Source organism: Aulostomus chinensis, chromosome 6, assembly GCF_037954235.1.
Source record: "Aulostomus chinensis isolate RoL2024-O1b breed Wild chromosome 6, RoL_Achi_v1.0, whole genome shotgun sequence".
Lineage (NCBI taxonomy): Eukaryota > Metazoa > Chordata > Actinopteri > Syngnathiformes > Aulostomidae > Aulostomus > Aulostomus chinensis.
In genome coordinates, this window is record NC_141325.1 from 7,962,038 (window position 1) to 7,980,000 (window position 17,963).

General features: G+C 40.1%; 1 protein-coding gene across 7 annotated transcripts in view; it reads left to right on the forward strand.

The window, feature by feature from the left end:
• Positions 1-17,963, forward strand: part of stpg2 (sperm-tail PG-rich repeat containing 2) — a 145,424-nt gene that overhangs the window by 49,020 nt on the left and 78,441 nt on the right. For all 7 annotated transcript variants that reach the window (XR_015116450.1, XR_015116449.1, XR_015116448.1 and 4 more), the window contains one exon: positions 9,790-9,971. Coding sequence is in view for 4 of the 7 variants with exons in the window: in XM_086206243.1 (XP_086062369.1) it covers positions 9,790-9,945 (156 nt within the window). In the remaining 3 variants the exon portion in view is untranslated. The remainder of the gene's footprint in view (positions 1-9,789; positions 9,972-17,963) is intronic.

Consider the following 17,963-nt stretch of genomic DNA (forward strand, 5'->3'; position numbering starts at 1 on the left):
ATGGCAGCTTTTTTGTTTAGCACGTCAGTCTGTTGTTGAAGGACAAGGATTTATTCATACGATGTGCTTTTGTGTCAATCAGGTATAAAAAAAAAGAAGATAAAACAGTTTTGATTGCAATGTTTGCACTCGTTAAATATTTGTAGAGTTTTGTGTTTTTAAAAGAAAACCTGTGCAGCAGTCAGGACTACTGCATAAGCAGGATTGTTAATGATTTTGGAGTATTCGCGAATAGGCAGGAACATAGTGTTGCGTTCCATGAGGTAGAATTATATCACGATCCAGTTCATGAGGTTCATCTTCTCCTGACTATAATGAAGTGAGTCTGTTCCTGCTGTCTCTTTAGAGTTTTTACCCAGTATCTATGCGTTTCCTAGGCAAACTGCTTTGTTACTATCGTTGATGCCCATTCTCTTGTCTCAATGTGTGCTTCTTTCTGTCTGCGGAATTACTCATTAGGCTGTTGGAGGTTTGAGCAATATCAAGTTATGTCTTCATCTTAAAAAAAGCATGTCCCACTGTGCAAGTGTACTTGTTATGTATTATACTTGCATAACACGTCTATGCATACTTTCTCTACAGATCTGTATTCTTATGTAGATAAAGTGTTTGCTTGTGGATGTTCTCTCATCCCCGTATGCTTTGTTTTCCTCTCTTAATCTTTCGTTCCAGTGCCCCTCTCCTTGTCTGTCTTATCCATCTGTCTGTTACTCTAGCTGTTGGATTCTTTTTCTACTTGTAGCAGCAAGTAAAACTCCTCTCTTCAAAATCCCCCAGTGAAGCCACGCGAGTCAACCAGTCAATAGAGATAAAACTTGGAAGCATTTGGATCAAAGCAGAAATGCATTACTAAAATCTGCGAGTGTAGTTATGAGTAGATCATCAATGATGAAGTGTCTTGTAAAATGAAGCTAATCACAATTCTTCCCAGAACTGAAGTGTATATCAATTAAAAAAAAAAAACTGCATGGAAACTTTACAGTAAAGAACAAATGCAGTATTTGAACTGCACGGTTGGTCTGGTAACCTCACAGTGCAGTCCGAGGGTTCTCTCATTGTCCTCCACAATCTAAGAACATGCAGATGGTTTAAAACCAAGATCTCGAACAGTGGTATGTGATAGATTGACAATGGCTCATGAAGGATGACAACACGTCTAAGATCTGCACAATCTATCCCTAGCATGTCTGTGCGTGAATATGCACACTTTCAGTTTCTGTCTGAGCCACATCACTCTTTGTTCATGCTCATCTTGTTCAACGCTACATTTCCCCAAACATTTGTAGAGCTCAGGCCTTTCTGCTCCTTAAATGAAACTACAGCACATCAGTAAGTGACGCCACCTCCATACACTGAGCTGTATGTGGGGTGTTTCGCTCACAGTCCTTCAAACAGCCTCCACGCTGACTCACTCGAACTTAGGGTGGAACAAATATGATGTTCTCTGGTCAGAACCTTAAAAACCTAAACTTATTGAAACTCATATCTAAAGGCTGATTGAAAAAAGGACTGAAATATGATGGCTACTTATGACATTCCTGAGAAAAAAAAGCATAATAAAGAAGGCACTTTGGCCTAAATGCTATGTTTTTCTTTAGTTTTTTGTTCAAGCTGTTTTTGTTATAGCGTGACATAACTTGCAATGTGATCTCATGAAAAAGAAAGAAATACTGTGATACACGCAGTCTGTCATAAACGCTTGAATTCAATCTAAAATGACCGCCCTGGGTCTCACTGTACCTCATTGTGCATCACCTCATACATGGAATGTTGCCCCTCTCAGATTATTGTCATCCATTATATCAACCTCCGGCCCACTCGTGCTCGCTGGTGAACTCTGAACTGGCTTTTAGTGTTTTCATCACATCATTAGTAACAGGTGGGGTTCATTTGGAGTCGTTGTGTATAATCCGTGACACCTGTGCTGTAATCACGTTTAACCCCCTAACACCTGTGGGTGCTATTATGCATCACTGTGCAAAATGCATTTTAGCAACTGAGAATGTGTTAAGAGGGATTTGCAATTTGTATCTTCGTGAAAATCTGCTCTGGTTTTGTCGAATGAGAGTTGGATTCAATAAATGGCAACTCAGGACAGAGTTTCAGGTTTTAGAAACACAGAGGAACTAATTTTTTTTCTCTTTAGAGATGCCAACACTCACTCACAATCACTTAGGTTCCGTACAAGGTAGATCATATAACACTAAACCTGTTGTGACATACACACAGCCTTGCAAGTTAGACACTGCATGACTCAGTTTAGCTTCAGCTACCTTTTCTTTCCCTGATGGAATAATGTCTAAGCTCTCGTCTCAGTAATTAGCTATGTGACTGTGAATCTATCCGACACCACAGGGCCGTACAGAGTTAAAGATGGTGTGAAGTGATGTAGAGTGTGTGAGAGATAAGAGAGTGTAGAAGATAAGCAGGCAGAGAGTGCGAGGTGAGAGAAATGAGAGAGATGCAGGAAGGGATGAGAGAGAGAGAGAGCAAGAAGAGACGGAAGACAGGATTGAAAATGTAGAAAATATAAGAAGAGGAAAATGGGCAGAAAGAGAGAGATAGAGAGAGCAGCAAATCGAGCAGCTCAAGAGGGTAGTTAAATTCAGCCGCTGAAAATGTGTTCTGAGGGCTGCAATCTGAAGCAGACGGCAGTGCAGAGGAATAGTACCTATTTCAGCATTAGCATCAGTGTGCATGTGCGTCCATCCGTACAAGTGTGTGTAATGTTATAAAACCATCTACTTGAGCTGCATTAGGCCACAGTGAGGGCTCATTTAGTGTTTCCATCACACCATGTGAGGTATGTACTTCTGAAAATTAGGCTTAATTGCCTTTCTCACACACGACACTGGTCTTATTGGTTGAGCTTAATTTAACAGAGAGAGGGGAGTGCAGATGGAACACAAGAATATAAAAAGACTTGGGGAGCAGATGTCAAGCAGAAACAAATATTAATTAAATGCTTTGCTGATATATAAATCTGCCAAGAGCCAAACATTAAAAACAAAAGCTCAGGTTATTTTGATTTTCATTATGAATCAGAACAGAGGGTTCCTTTAACACGGCTTGACATTTCATCAAACCTTCATCAGGGTGTGCTCTGTTTGTGTCTTGCCATGTGCCTCCTCCGTGTGAGGATTTTATACCTTTGAATTCGTCTTGGTGGGAAGTTCTCCTGCAGGACTCTTTGTCTTCATCATTTGTTCTGACAAGAACAGCAAGGTTACATTCCCTATGTTATCATTTAAAATATCCCATTGCTGTTTGAAATTCTGTTTGGCTGATTCTACTCAAACCAACTGCAGATTTTATTGGATTCCATGTTATGATTTTCTTGCCTAGTGTGTGGGCACAGGAAAGAAAAAAAGAACATGTTTTGTGTGTTGTCTTGGTTAATTGATTAATGATAAAATTGTATAGCCAAACATATTAACATGGGAGGGAGATCTGACATGAAGGCAAAACTACTAAATGAAAGAGGACATAACTGAACTTACCACAAGTCCATGACTGAGAACATTATCTAAAAAAGCCAAATCAACAGCATTAAAAGGGAGTGTGGCAGTTATTTTGTTGAGGGGAAAAAAAAAAAGGACTGTCACCCTCTGTACCTCCCATGACAGAAAGTCACTGGTTACTAGTATGTAATCCAACCCCAACACCTTTTTTTCGTTTTGTACATTTCACAGGCAGTTGATAAGGCCAAATTCTGTTACAATTAATGTCATTTCATATCACGCTAATGAATGTTACAGTACATTGTTTTCAAAATTCAATTAATGAATCATTTAAAAGAACCATCCAACCTCATCACAGTTGATTTTTTTCTCCTTTCATTTCAAACATCCATCAAAACATCATAAAACAGCAGCAGAACAGTGAGTTCTTCCTCCTTTTGATGACTCTCCCTGTCCTGTATTTACAACTTCCCTCCTTCATGACTGCACAAATCATGTGAATCACTTTACTAGATTTGTGCCATCCTGAGAAAATCTTGGGAGTATACAGCTCCCACAGTAGAAATACGACAACCATGGGTTCTACTGTGGTACCAGCTGACCCTATCAAGCATATTTTTTTCCTCGTCAGGTCAGATCATGTCCACGATAAATACTTTTTGCATCCTCAGTTTTGCAGGCGTGTGTATATGCTGTCGTACGGCTCGTACTGAACATGCATGTGAGTTGTGGGAACGACTGAGCATCCAGCGCACATCCCTCTGTTCATGTGTGCAGGCTTGTCCACGTCTGTGTACAGACCAAGTAACATAATCACCAGCTCCCTGCATAGATCCCCTTTCATTCTCCCCTCTTTGACCTAGTGAAACATCCCATAATCTCCTTTATCATTGCCATGCCGATGGTGTAGTCACTTTCAAGGCCCCCCCCCCCGACCTCCTGGGCAACCCTGAGGGTGACCTGGAGTTGAACCCACAACCCTTTTCCCATTTGGATCAATAGTGAGATCTGAGCGGCCCAGCCAATGTGCTTAAATCCTACTCTGGCAGCTTCAGCATACTGATGTGTGTGAGTGTGTGTGCGCGTGCGCCAGGAGGTTAGGGGAGGCGGCAGTGGTGGGGGCGGGCGCACACACACACACACACACACACACACACACACACACACACAGACAGATTTGATGACATAAAGGAGGAGTACCTGGGCAGGAAGGGTGGGGTCTGCATGCATCGTATTTGTTCTTTTGTTTTTTTATTTGAGGTGATTTTGTGGTCAGACTTTAAAGTGCATGCAATTTCCTTTTTTAGCACTGTTTTTTTTTATGTTCTCTTTGCTAAAACCTGGAACAGCCTGTGCTGTGTGTCAGTAACATGTTTGTGGATTCAGTTGAATTAAAGCTCCAAACAACATGGTGTAGGCCTCTGCACCTTCATGCAGGTCAGGGTGTGTAGCAGTTATTTTCCATCACCATTATCATGCACTAGATGGGATTCTGTGTGAAGGAGCAATACACTTCGTTATACACATCTAAGTGTGACTTGTGAGTGTCACAGAGGTGTGGTCTGATGAGTTTCAAGGCTGATCATCCCACCTTCTGGTTCACATGTCTAATAAACCTTTGCCATTTTCATTTGAATCCATCAGTGAAATTAACATTTCCCAGTTAAGAACTACCAACATAATATGGTTTGACCACCATGGGTCAGAGTTGTACATCTGTCCGTCCCACTTTCATTGTCACATTATGTGAGGAAAACTTTCAGAAAGTCCTTGAAATTCAGCACAAATGTCCAGTAAGGCTAAAAGATTAATTGAAACATCCTGTTGGTCAGAGGTCACTGTCCCCTGATAAGTACAGTATCTGATAATGCGAAATCTCAGCGAGGCCTTGAGGGAGTTTCTTCCATTTTGGCAGAAACTCTCACCAAGGCTCAAGAATGAACTGAAATGATTTTGGTGTTGAGAGGTCTTCCTTTAGTCATGACCATCTACACTGAGGCCACATAAATGAAAGGCAGAGTCTCATTTAAATCCAGTTGACAGAGTTTACAGTGCATGTTGGCGTTGCAGATTAAAGGTTGAGTGAGGAAAATTGTTGGTACGTCAACACAATAACATTTTCTTCAGCGTTGTCCAATAATTCATCATGTATCAGACATATATTTCTTTCATGATGATAAAATGGAGGAATCTGAGATCAGAGGTTGTGGTCTATATTATATTTTAAATGTGTTTGTTCAGTTTTAATCTGACCGGGGAACAACATGAGCCAGTAATTGAAGATTAGAAAATATATATTTGAAAAATAAGAAAATCAGAGGCGGAGGGAACATGATTGTGAGCTCACAGTCTGACTCAGTAACAGTGTCTGATGAGTTGCACTTGAAAAGGTGTCTGGGTTAAGATACTGTAGCTGTTTTATATAGCAGTCCCTCCAGAAAAACCTGACTACACCATCGCGTAATTCAACGCATAATCAGCCAAAGTCCGCACGTTTATGCAGTGGCCGCATTTTTTTCAAAGACGCAGCACTTTCACCTCATAAATCGCAGATTGCATGATTTCACAATCTCCACATTTTCCTTGCTGGAAAGTCACTCATATCTTTGCAGAAAGTTGAAAAATGTTGCATTTACTTCACACAAGAACAGCCATTTTACTCTGGTTGCCTTGGGAACGTTGTGAAGTGAAGTCATGGGGAAGCTGCAAACGCCGCCAAGAAGACATGAGGAAATCCGCAAATCAGTCTCATTTACCAACAAAAATAAGCTTGGAACTTGTTTGAATCATCAAGGTTTTGTAAGTTCGAGCCGTGTGTTGATTTAGGTGTGAAATGAACCAAGATGAGAACTGAATTGTTCCCAGCACTTTCTGTGATTGTGGTATGCTTGCTTATCATAGGAAGTCATTAGAAATGACTCTTTACGATAAGGTGGTAGCCTGGTGAGATCAGAATGCTGGGGGAATCCCTTTTTTGTATTTAATTCATATAATAATAATAATAATAATAATAATAATATTTATCAAACTGCAGTTTTTGCAAATTCATGCAATTTCATCGCATAAAATTGCATAAGTATCTTGCATATTCCATAGCATTTTTAAAGAAAACGTGTTGCATAATCAAGGATTTTTACCCGCAACAATCACAAAAAAACTGCATTTTTCTAGAAGGACTGATAAAGAAACCAAGTTGACTGATATCTTTATTCACTGATTCCACATGCCTAAATTCTCAAGACTATTTTTTTTTTTAACATTTAAATTATTATTCAGTAAGTATTTTGGTGGAATTGGATTAGACAGCTTTTGTGCAGAGCCACAGTATTATAAAAGAAGAATGTCAAGTTTCAAGGGCATGTTGCAAGAGATTTTTATTCTGGGCCAAGGGTGACTTGTGTAACGTTTGAATGCCAGGGCAACAGATGTACATAGAGGCAGTATCTTCTGTTCTTGAGCAGTAAACTAATTTCCAATCAGGAGTTTGGTTCTGACATTTAACCTCCACAAATTAACATGCTTTGATACAGTCTGAATAAATGGCGTCTTTGTAAGAGGGAGCAGAGCCAGGAAGACAACCCATAGCTTCACAGTGTGTGTTACCTTGGTAACTGACCCAGAGTTTTGGTTACCTCTCCTTCTCTGAACATAAAACCTGAGTGTCTCCTCATCTCAAGGTTAAGAACTCTGAAGTTGTCTCTACATATTCCTGATATTCCTGTTTTTGGAATATCATTTTACCAAAAATATCTGATAACTTTTGAAGCGGGACCAGCGTCTGGTACCCCTTGAAGCCTGAAACGCACCGAAAAAAATCAAACGTAGACATGTCAGGGTCCGGAGGCACAGAGAGGAGTTGGGGAATTTTAGAGAAGTCTCCAGGGAAAGTGTGGATGACTTCCATTTTAAGTTTTGCTTTGATTTAGTTGCGACAAATACATGAAAATAAGACGTTAACAATGACATCATGATGCCGCTTTGAACAAAATTTGATGAAACTTTTAGAATAATATCTTTGTTAGGATGTTTGGATCAGATCAGCTCCAGGAAATTAGACATAGCCACAAGCAAAACCTCTTTGGCGAAGAAATGAATGATAAAGATTTTAGTAGATTTTCATCTTTATACTGACTTTAGTCATCCCCAAAGAAACATAATATCTTTGTGTTCTTTGTATTTGTTGGACAAAGACTAAAAACAATGGGGGGGGGGGTGGCTGCTTATATTTCCTCAGGGCCCTTTACACAACCTCATTCAGTCTGTCATTTTGGGCTCCACCGTTTGTTGCCAATCAGATTTGCAAGTGTGAAACCTCTGGAAAATTCTGGTTTGTTTCCAAGGAAGTATGATTTTGTTGGAATCAGTTGAGACCTAAACTTCTCATAGGAAGCCACCCCAAACTCAGTGCATTGTGGGTTGGAAACGGATGCTGAAACCTCCAGTGTAAGTGGCGGAACATACACTGGAACGTAATCATGATAACATCCAAATGTTAAATGTACCGACAGAAGCTTTAATAAAGTCAGAACCCTACTGTCTTGAGTTATTCCATCACATACTTCCGTAGTAATTCATCTAATTGCTGTTAAAGTCTTGTGAGGTAAAGTTATTTATATAATTAATGCTACTAAAGCAATCGCAATACATTGATGTTTTTGTCAATGTTGAATTTATCCTCATTAACCAGGAGATGAATGATCAGCATGGCCGTAAGTCGTATGTTCACAATTAATAATGAAATGATAATAAAACGACGAAGTGCTTTACAGACAATACATGTTCAGAAAATGAAGCATTTAAAAAAGATTACAACCATTTCCAACACCTGATTAAAACAAACAAATAAACTCAAAAGTTAGTTTTAAGAAGAGAGGTCAAATGGGACACTAAGTCTGCCAGTCAGAGATCACCAGGAAGGGAGTGCATAGCTGGGGGTCTTGAACTGGTCTCAGTCACCTTCAAGGACGAGTCGGAAATGTGAAGACGGGCGTCACGGGGTGATGTCAGGCAGCAGTCTGGCTCATAGGTGTCAAAAGAGCACTTATATGCTGGTTAGCTTCACACAAGAGAATCTCAACAATGCAACCATGTAGGAACTCATCCAGTGAGTCAATAAAATAACCTGAATTCTATCCTACTTAAATTAGACTTAATGGGACATGAAGCAAGAGATCTCATGATGAGTCCACCAGTTTACAAATGGGCTGCGTGTTTGCTAAGTTCTGTTTTCTGGATGTGCTCATTTCTCTGAAGACACTGTGAAGCTTCTTCACACAGGCTGGCAAGTTGACACACTGTCAACGGGTGCAGTTTATGTGACAGCTTGCTTTAGTGTTTACTGCAGTAAAACCAGAACGGTTGGTGGAAAACATGATGAATAGTCGATTAACTGCTCTTTTCCATTTAGGAGACGACTACGTCAGGACTCGCTAAACGCACTTCCACACTCGTTCATTCTTGTCGGGCTCTTTAGCAACTGTTGCTGCACGATGTCCTGTGGATCTCTCTTTTGTCAGATTTTTTTTTCTGGTTGAAAAAAGAAGAATAGAATCAAAGATATTGAGTGCGCTCACCTTGTAACTTAGCTGAAGGATTTTTTTTTTCACCCTCGTTCATTTGCTCTGTCAGTCATCAATTTCAAATTTGGCGTGTTTCTCTCCTTGTGTTTGGTTTTTGTTCACACAAATTAAAATCCCAGCGTGTCCTTGCTATGCTTGGCAAAATAATGCATAACCGTGAAAGTAACATGTTAAAACACAATTAATTGCGCCCTTGAGCCCATGCATGGATTTGAACAAAATGCTGCATAATCATTTTTCTGCTGCAACCAAAAATGCAAAGTACATCTGGTTCCTTTTAGCTGAAAGTTACTGATTTCAGTTCAGTTCAGGTCATGTCTTCATCACAAACTCATGGTAGCAGATTTCACTTGCAGCGCAAAAGGAAGTGGAATGAGACACCACCTCTTTAATGTAACAACTTGGTACGGTTGTTTTTATGTATACTTCTGAGTTCAATCCTGCCCTCCCCCGCCAAAAAAAACCTCAACAACAAACCAAGCCAAACTCAACAAGGAAGGTGTGAAAGCACCCTGAGAAGCGTATTTAAGGACATGATTTTGTGACATCACAACAAATTTTGGAATCTTCCAGGATGCACTTGTTGTTCACACTTTACAGTCAGTTAGGTGTCAACTCATGTTTAGCAGTTAAACCTCAGAAATGAACAATTAATTGATGTATTCAGTTGGAGTGTCAGCTAGGTTACAGATTACTGAGCGCAAGTTTTCCTAAACTTTCAATATTTTTTGTGTTGTTTGTGTTTGCAGCTGAGTCCAAGTATCATGAACACGCTACTGAAAGGCACCTTCAACGTGACACTCAACAGCCCTTTGAGTCCCTGCTGCTCCCCCCGCGCCGCCCCCCACCCGCTGACGGGACACAAGACCATTAATGCTGTCTCACCCAGCGCCGTCACTTCCTAGAGCTCTCTGGGGGTCAAAGTTGAGAGGTGAGTGAGTTACTGGGTCAAAATGAAGGTCATCACATTTCTATTCATATTCTAGAGAAAGCAGATGTTTCATGAATATTTAAGCTTATATCCATTTCTGTTGAATGTATAATAGATCATGTGTGACCTTATTTTCAATCAATTACCCCGAATCTTCTATAAAATAATGCAGTGTGAATCTTTAAAGCTGCCGTTTTGTTAACAGTCCTTTTCCAGTATTAGAAATGGTCTCCACGGTTGATATCAGTGTTCAAGTTTCTCTTTTGGAGCAAATAATAACACGAAGCTACACTGCAAAATATTTTCACATACGTCAGTGCCAAAATTGTGACTCAAAATGCTTTAAAGATAGAAAGAGCATTAAAAATCGTGTTGACAGAGAATATCTGAATCAGACTGTAAACCAGAATGCATCTCATAAGTGCAACTTAAAACACAATTACATGATTATTTAAAACAATGAAATACGTTTAGAAAATATAAAATTACAGAGTTTACAAACCTTTCTTTTGCAAAGATCTTGGCCTCCCTTATATTTTGATGTTTTCTGCATCACTGATCCTCCTGCTGTTGTTAGAAACCTCCAGTAATCCGGGAGTCGATGATTGCAGTGTCTTAACCAGCGAGTTAGCAATGTAGCCTGATTCTTGTCCATCGAGGGCTTTGTATGTGAGGTGTATGTTCTAAAAGTTAGAGGAAAGCAGGACAGAGCAGCTTACACTGGGCTAATGTGTTCTCTCCTCTGTGAATTGCAGTACTTGAGACGTCTTGAGATGAAAACACGAATCAGTTTCTCAGAATCTTTTTGGTTTATACGCAGTATTGCTTTAGCTACTTCATCTATGTTCTGCACTGCAGCTTTAAGACTCCGAATTAACCGGAACAACAAAGACTTTTTTTTTTTTAATGGTTGCAGGCGGCAGCTTGAATGAAATACAGTTCACACTGCACCTACAGCTGTTGGTTTCCTCTCACGAATGACAGGCCTGACACACTGATTCAGCTCTTTCTGTAGATCAGTTCCCTCAGCATAAACCACTTGGTTCATCAATAACGGTCAATAACAATTAAAACACAATCAATCTGAATATTGTTTGAAGTCTTTCCAAAGCATGTCTTTCTTAAAGAGGGCAGTGCGCTTCGTTTTCTGACTGTATCCAACAAAGAAGAAAAAAATAGCATCCTTCTGTAAAGCGATAACAGGAGATAAAACATGTTTTCAGCTTTACTGATGATGTATGTTATAGTTTGGCCCAGTGGAAAAGTCTTTATCTCCTGAGGCCAGAATCATCATGTTTTATTTAATGACAAGAAACCAGCACATAAGACAATTAGAAAAACTGCCATTAGACCCCCTGAAGATCTGAAGCCATATATTATTGCTCGTCATGTATAAATCATGAAGCCATTCATTATGTGTATTTGTGCTGACTACCAGAGAAACAGGTGTGAAAGTCATACAAAAGACTCATAACTTATGTTTCAGTTTTTGCTGTACACTGATTATATTTTTCACATGAATTAAATACATTTTCTGTGATACATGCACATACAAACATTCATCTGAAATTCACTTTTTACTTGCAGGCATAGGAGATCCGTCTAAATTTCACAGCCTGGGCCAATGTGGCTGCAGTATTAAATATTAAGTGTACAATAGTGTGATGCTTTGAAACTCATGTAAGAGGAGAAGCTGGGCGGAGAGGGAGAGGAAAGCTCTGTGGAGCATAGATGAGGAGGAAGGGAAAAAAAGCTCTTAGAACTTTGAGAAGCATTTGTCTTGTTTTTGCAGCTACAGCTAAAGCTAACATCCCTGGCAAAATAAAGTTCATGTGAAACTGGAAAATACGAGCGTAATGACAAACGGCTGGTGGATGACAACTATTCCAGGTGGTTGAAACCCATCCATCCATCCATTTTCTGTAGCGCTTATCCGCGAAGGTTTGCGGGGGGCGGGGGCAGGCAGGGCTGGAGCCTATCCAAGCTGACATTGGGTGAAAGGCGGGGTTCACCCTGGATGGGTCACCAGTCCATCGCAGGGCCATCAGTAGCAATTAGGGGCTCAGTATCTCGCTCAAGGATACTTGGACACGGTCACCAGGGAAAGCGAGGATTGAACCAGCAACCTTCGGTTCCTAGACAGTCACTGTACCTCTGAGGCATGCCGCCCCATGTGGTTGAAACCGATGCCTGAAAGTGTTTAGAGAGAAAACTGAAAAGAATCTAACCCTTGAGAAAATGTAAATCAGGAGTGGCACACGATGGGTTAACTATAGCCCCATTTACACCGGCCAAAAATCCTGCTAATGGCTGGCATTTCTCCTAGAATGGAAACAGATCTAATCAGCTTTCATTTCCGCGTCAAATGATCTTGCAGTGGACATGCGTATTCATTGGCTTCAGCTCTAATCGGCTTCATCATGAGCTAAAATTCACAGTGCGTTAACTTGACAAGAGTATATTTTTACTTCTTGACTTGGGTCCTCATTGCAATTTTAGCCTTAAATTTCACTGATGATCATTGTCTACTCCTGTCCAGGGTTGAGGGGGGCCACTCCCATCTGACACTGGGTGAGAGGTGTCGTACACCCTGGACAGGTCCCCGATTCATCAGTTTCATTAATAGTGGTATTAAAATGGCCTGCAGACATTGGCTAGTAGAGCCTTTGATACTTTCATGTATAAATCCAAGCGCCAACAAGTGTGCAAAGGAAAGTACATATTAAAAAGGTTCATATAATCTGATCTCATATGAGAGTTGGACATGGTTGACTATGACGAGGTGATGCAGGCAGGTCAAAGCGTCAGATAAACTACCTTTATTGGCCATGGCCTGTAGAGAGTGAAGATTTATGTTTCTCTTTCTTGGTCACTCGGCGTAAATCAGTGTTTCATGGCTACATGAGGCCTGAGAAGACAAAGAAAAAATGTTTGAATATCAACATGTGATAACATTATCAGTAGGATGCAGTTTTATCTGATTTTATGTAACCTTCTGAATGAATGACTTCTATCCCGGAGGGATTCCTCCCACCTTGCTGCTTTCAAAATGTCTCGGTGAGCATTCAGAAGAAGAGGTTCGAGCACCATGTCTCTGATTGTTCCTGTGGGCCTTTTAGCCTAATGAGGTGTTTACCCCCTATCATTATTCAGCTGGGAGCAGAGCGGAGGGAGACGGAGGGGACCGAGTGATGGGAGGAAGAAATGATAGGCTACACAACAAAATGGAGACTGAGAAAAGAGAGGGAAGGAAAAAAGAGACTGAGATTGTGTACGAGCTGAGGAAAGATCAGAGAGTTGCCAAAAATGTGAGGGAGAGGAGGGAAAAAAGAAAGGAAAGGAAAGAGCTGGGTGTTATTTATGCCTCCCCTGGCACTCATCTTTACCTTTTCTTTTTTTTTTCCTTTCCTGTGAGCTGTTTTACATCGGCGATCTAATTAAATCAAATAAATCACAGTGCAAACACACACACACACACACACACACACACACACACACACACACACACACACACAAAACAGCCCCCCCGATTCTGGGATTGTTTCCTACCCCTCCACCCCCGATTGAATAAATCTCGATTATGGTGCATTACACGGCACATCATTCATGTTGTTTATAGGTCTAAAATATGCAAACAGACCAGGGGCATAAAAGTGATCGATGCTCAAATAGACTCTGTTTTCTGTTCTCTTCTCATCTCACACAGCAGCAAACACCGTCCCCTCCCAGATGTCTTGTGCAGGTTAGACGTATTGTGTCCTTATGCCGTCCTCTCATGATGGCTACTTTCATTGTCTTTGTTCCCTGGCATCCAAAAGGCATTTTTATTAGCTCATTTACTTAAGCACCCGGTCTGTGCTGTTGAGCCATTATTTAATCTAATTAGCTTTGCCAAACCTTGAAGCTGTCCCTGAGAGTTCTCCGAATAATTGTAGGATAGAGTTTGATCAGTATTTTTATCTGTAACTATGGGATTAGGATAAATGAAACACATGCAAACAACAGGCAACTGTTAAAGCCGCTGACTGTCTCCGGGAAATAAAAGTAGTGCTGCGAGGAGATAATTGTTTGGGCATATGTTGTCCAAATGTAAGCAAATGTATCATTTTTGGAGCAAACCAAGCATGAAATTAATGTTCATATTGTGCGATAACTGTAGATTTATGGAAACCAAAGCTCATTATTATGTTGCATATGCTTTATCCTAGTACTTTTTTCCAGTGGAATGCTCATAAAATGTCTTTTATTCCAATTTGGGTGTTGTTTTTTTTCAGTTAAAGTTTCGGTCGACCATAAGCACTAGATTGCTGTTAAAATGGAGTTTAAATCAAACGACGCAAGTGTCTCTATTAAGCATGTTTTATAGGAAAATTTGAAATGATTTTTGAGAGCAACAGGCTTGCGCAGAAAGATCAGTGCTGTGCATTATGAGTAATATGGAAATATATCTCATTTGTGTCTCTGATGGGCTTTTCTTTTTCCCCGCTCAAACACAAAGTATTTCTCTGTCAAAAGTGAAAGTCAGGTGAAAATCACAGTGGATCAAACTCCTTTAATCAATCCCCCGCTGACCTCATAACACATTTTGTCAATAGATGTAAATGTAAGGCTCTAAATTTAGCTACAATCATCTTAAGGTGACAGCTACATGCTTGTGAATACAGCTCACTAGAGAGCCAGATTAGCCGGTGTCTTTAATTAAAGGAGATGTACAGTAGTGAGGAAGAATCGATGTGGAGGTTAACAAGTGCTGACAAGGGCAGACCAGACAGCGAGGCTTCATTTAGATACAGTGAGAAGAACGAGACAGGGTTATAATCAGTGCCAGTCACTGCTGAACTCTCCCGATCCTCCCGCTGCGCTTGATAATTCCTTTCTTGATGTAGTGCACAGGTGCATGATGGGTACCCGGTGTATGTCAGGCAGCTGTGCTCGAGAGTTTGTCACAAATTAGATTTGTCAAGCAATTACTGATATTGTTGAAAGATGCAGTTTTCAAATACAAGCTGGTTGGTTGTATAATGTTACATCCAGATGTATCATTTAATTATATATAGAAACTAATTAGCTAAACTATTGGTTGATCATAATATGGTGGTTCAGGCCAGTGACTTTGGTCTTGGTTTCCTGTGTCCATCTACTGAGGGGTTGGAATGGATTCCTGTGCCATTATTGATTTTGCTTCTTGGTCCCATGCTCAATTTCCTTATTGATTCCTGATAGTAGGCCTATGCAGGTTATCAGCTTTAACATAAATGTTGTAATATCTTATGAACAGGATAATGGAAACTGAGTAGACAAAAAAGGCCGCCCTCAAAAATGTCTGACTCTTCACATTTCAATCAGGAGGGACTTTGGAGCTTTGACTCCACAAGGACATCAGTCCAGAGGGGCAGCAGCCATACGATAGGCCAGCAATGAAAATCACTCTGCTATCAAACTGAAACTTGACCACGCCCCCGAGTATTTGACAATAACAGGTTAGACGTAAACCAAACCTGGGTGCAACATACATAGTCTTCACCTCACAAGAACTCCATATCTATGGAACACCTTGAGGTGTCTAGAAAAACAAGTACATTTATAAAAAAAAAAAAAAAAAAAAACTACAAACATGCACTGGAACTCAAAGATGACCTTATAAGTTTTGGAGGTCAAAGCCAACCAGAATGCAGTATTTCTAGTTTTCTTTGGAAAATGTATCCTGATGCTTTGGATCCCGACTGCTTGTTGTTGACTGCAGCATTGACGCATGAGTTTGTCATCATGAGGAGTCAGTTCTGAGTCCTCACGCCCGTGCCTACTTCATATTCACCAGGAAAACTGGAGTAATACCTTCTTACAAGCCAAATCAAAAATCACAATGGATCGTTTCATCACATTTCATTTTTTCCCCATTCCTTTTCTTTCACTCTCTCATCTTCTTCTTCTTCTTCTTTTTTTTTAGCCATAAGTTTCTAATAAATTATTCAACTGGCATCTGAGACTGACTGTCTCGCTCATTTGAAAGCTTTAATTTCTTGTCCAGTTCATTTGGGGGGGGGGGGGGGGGGTCATGGAGGGTAATGATTTTAAAGTAAGAGAGCAATATTTTTTCACATATTTTGGCTTGTACATCTCACGTTGTCAGATTATCACAACAGCAAATGTTGACTTGTGAAACGTAAAATGTTGTGTTATTCGGTGCTGTGGTTGAATGTACTCTACTCTACACTTTTTTTCTGCAGCAGTCACATTTTGGAAAACATGCAGTTGGATGTCAATTCAAATTTTAGCATCTGATTACGACAAGCTATCGGATTTTGAATTACAAATTGAATATTTTAATGAAGTTGCGCTGCATAATTGCAGTTTTAAATTGTTATCCCCGAATCCACCTCAGGCCTGTTCTAGACCTTCTGATCCGGCAGGACCTGCAAGAGGTGGTGTGTAGTTCGGGCCTCATCATCAGTCACATTTTATCACTTAATACTCTTCATGTAATAAGACACAATCATGTACAAAGTAAAGCCTCAGTGAAATAAAGGGGCTTCATCACGGAAAATGTAATGATTTTTAATGAAATATTGAAAGAGAACATTTCTGGGCTAAGTTTTACTTGTATGAGATGAAATTACTCGGCCATAGAATAAGCAAATTGAACCCTTCTTAAGAAATATGGATTTTTAACTTATTTAATAATATTTAATTTAATCATTTTAAATTTGGTGTGCATCTCCCCATCACTGTTGTAGGCCACAAGCCATTTGGAACAAATTGTGGCTGTTTGTACTTTTGAAAATATTCTTATGAAATGGAAAGTTTTTGTTTCTCAGCCTGGCACAACAATCAAAGTACGTTACATATTAGACACACACACTTTTCTGTCCGTCTGTTTCCTGACTTCAGCCAACCTGTATCACCAATCTCTCAAAGTTAGACTATGGAACTCATTACTGGAAATTGTCTTCCAGCCCGACAAATAGTGTAGCATGAGTGTCAGGAGGTGAGGTGGACAAGGAGACAGTAATGAATGAATGCATGCTATGTGAGTTTGTGCCAGAGGAAAAAAATACCTATCAACACCGAGAGGTCTCAGTTTAGTTTCACTGGCGATTCACGACTCTCTGCCTAACAATTTTTCACTATTGATTTAATCATATTTTGCTATCTGGTAAATGTTGCATTCCATAACAAGGGACAAATCTAATACCGTCCCTTTGTGAAGTAAACATAGTGGCTGGAGGGGTTTTTATCTTGGAATCATTGGATATATTTACACCTTCTCAGGAGAATAACAATAACGCTTCACAGAGTTCTAGATTTCAACTGAGCTGCAAAGAACAACTAGACTCACAAGAGGGAGGGCGGCGGTCCTCAGATTAAACCAACAACCAATAGCTTTTAGGGTAAAACATGAATCAAAACCTGCAGCTGATGTAATCTGTGCTGCTACCAACAAACTTTTGAAGCCTGCAGACTCAGAAAGCTGTTTATTAAAGCGGAGAACTCCCCCCCCCCCCCCACAGTGTCAAGGTCTGAGCTGTTTCTTAGACTCAGGATCTCACCAGAAGTGTCTTGTTAGCATGATTTGATTGCACAATAATAATTAATGACACAAGTGGAATCAGAATCTTAATTAAAAGGATAAAAATAAATCAGTACTGCATCATGTTTTATGATTGATTTATTCACTGCTCTTTTGCACCAGTTGAAAGTGTTGCACAAAGGCTGAGGGAGAGAATCTGAGAAATCTATTTCTCTTCATATCTCGTCTTCATACCTTCATATCTCAATGCTAAGCTTTTCTCGATTAATAAATAAACAAAGGCATTAGAGAGTGTATACCTCCGTCATGCTTATTAGTCATGTTGTTTACCGATGCTTGAAAACCTCAGTGAAATGAAATGTAAAAAATATTTTTGTTTTTCGGTTTTAACAGCTGTGCCCAAAAATTGAATGTGTTGGTCATGATCCCCCCACACCCACACACACACACACACACACACACAC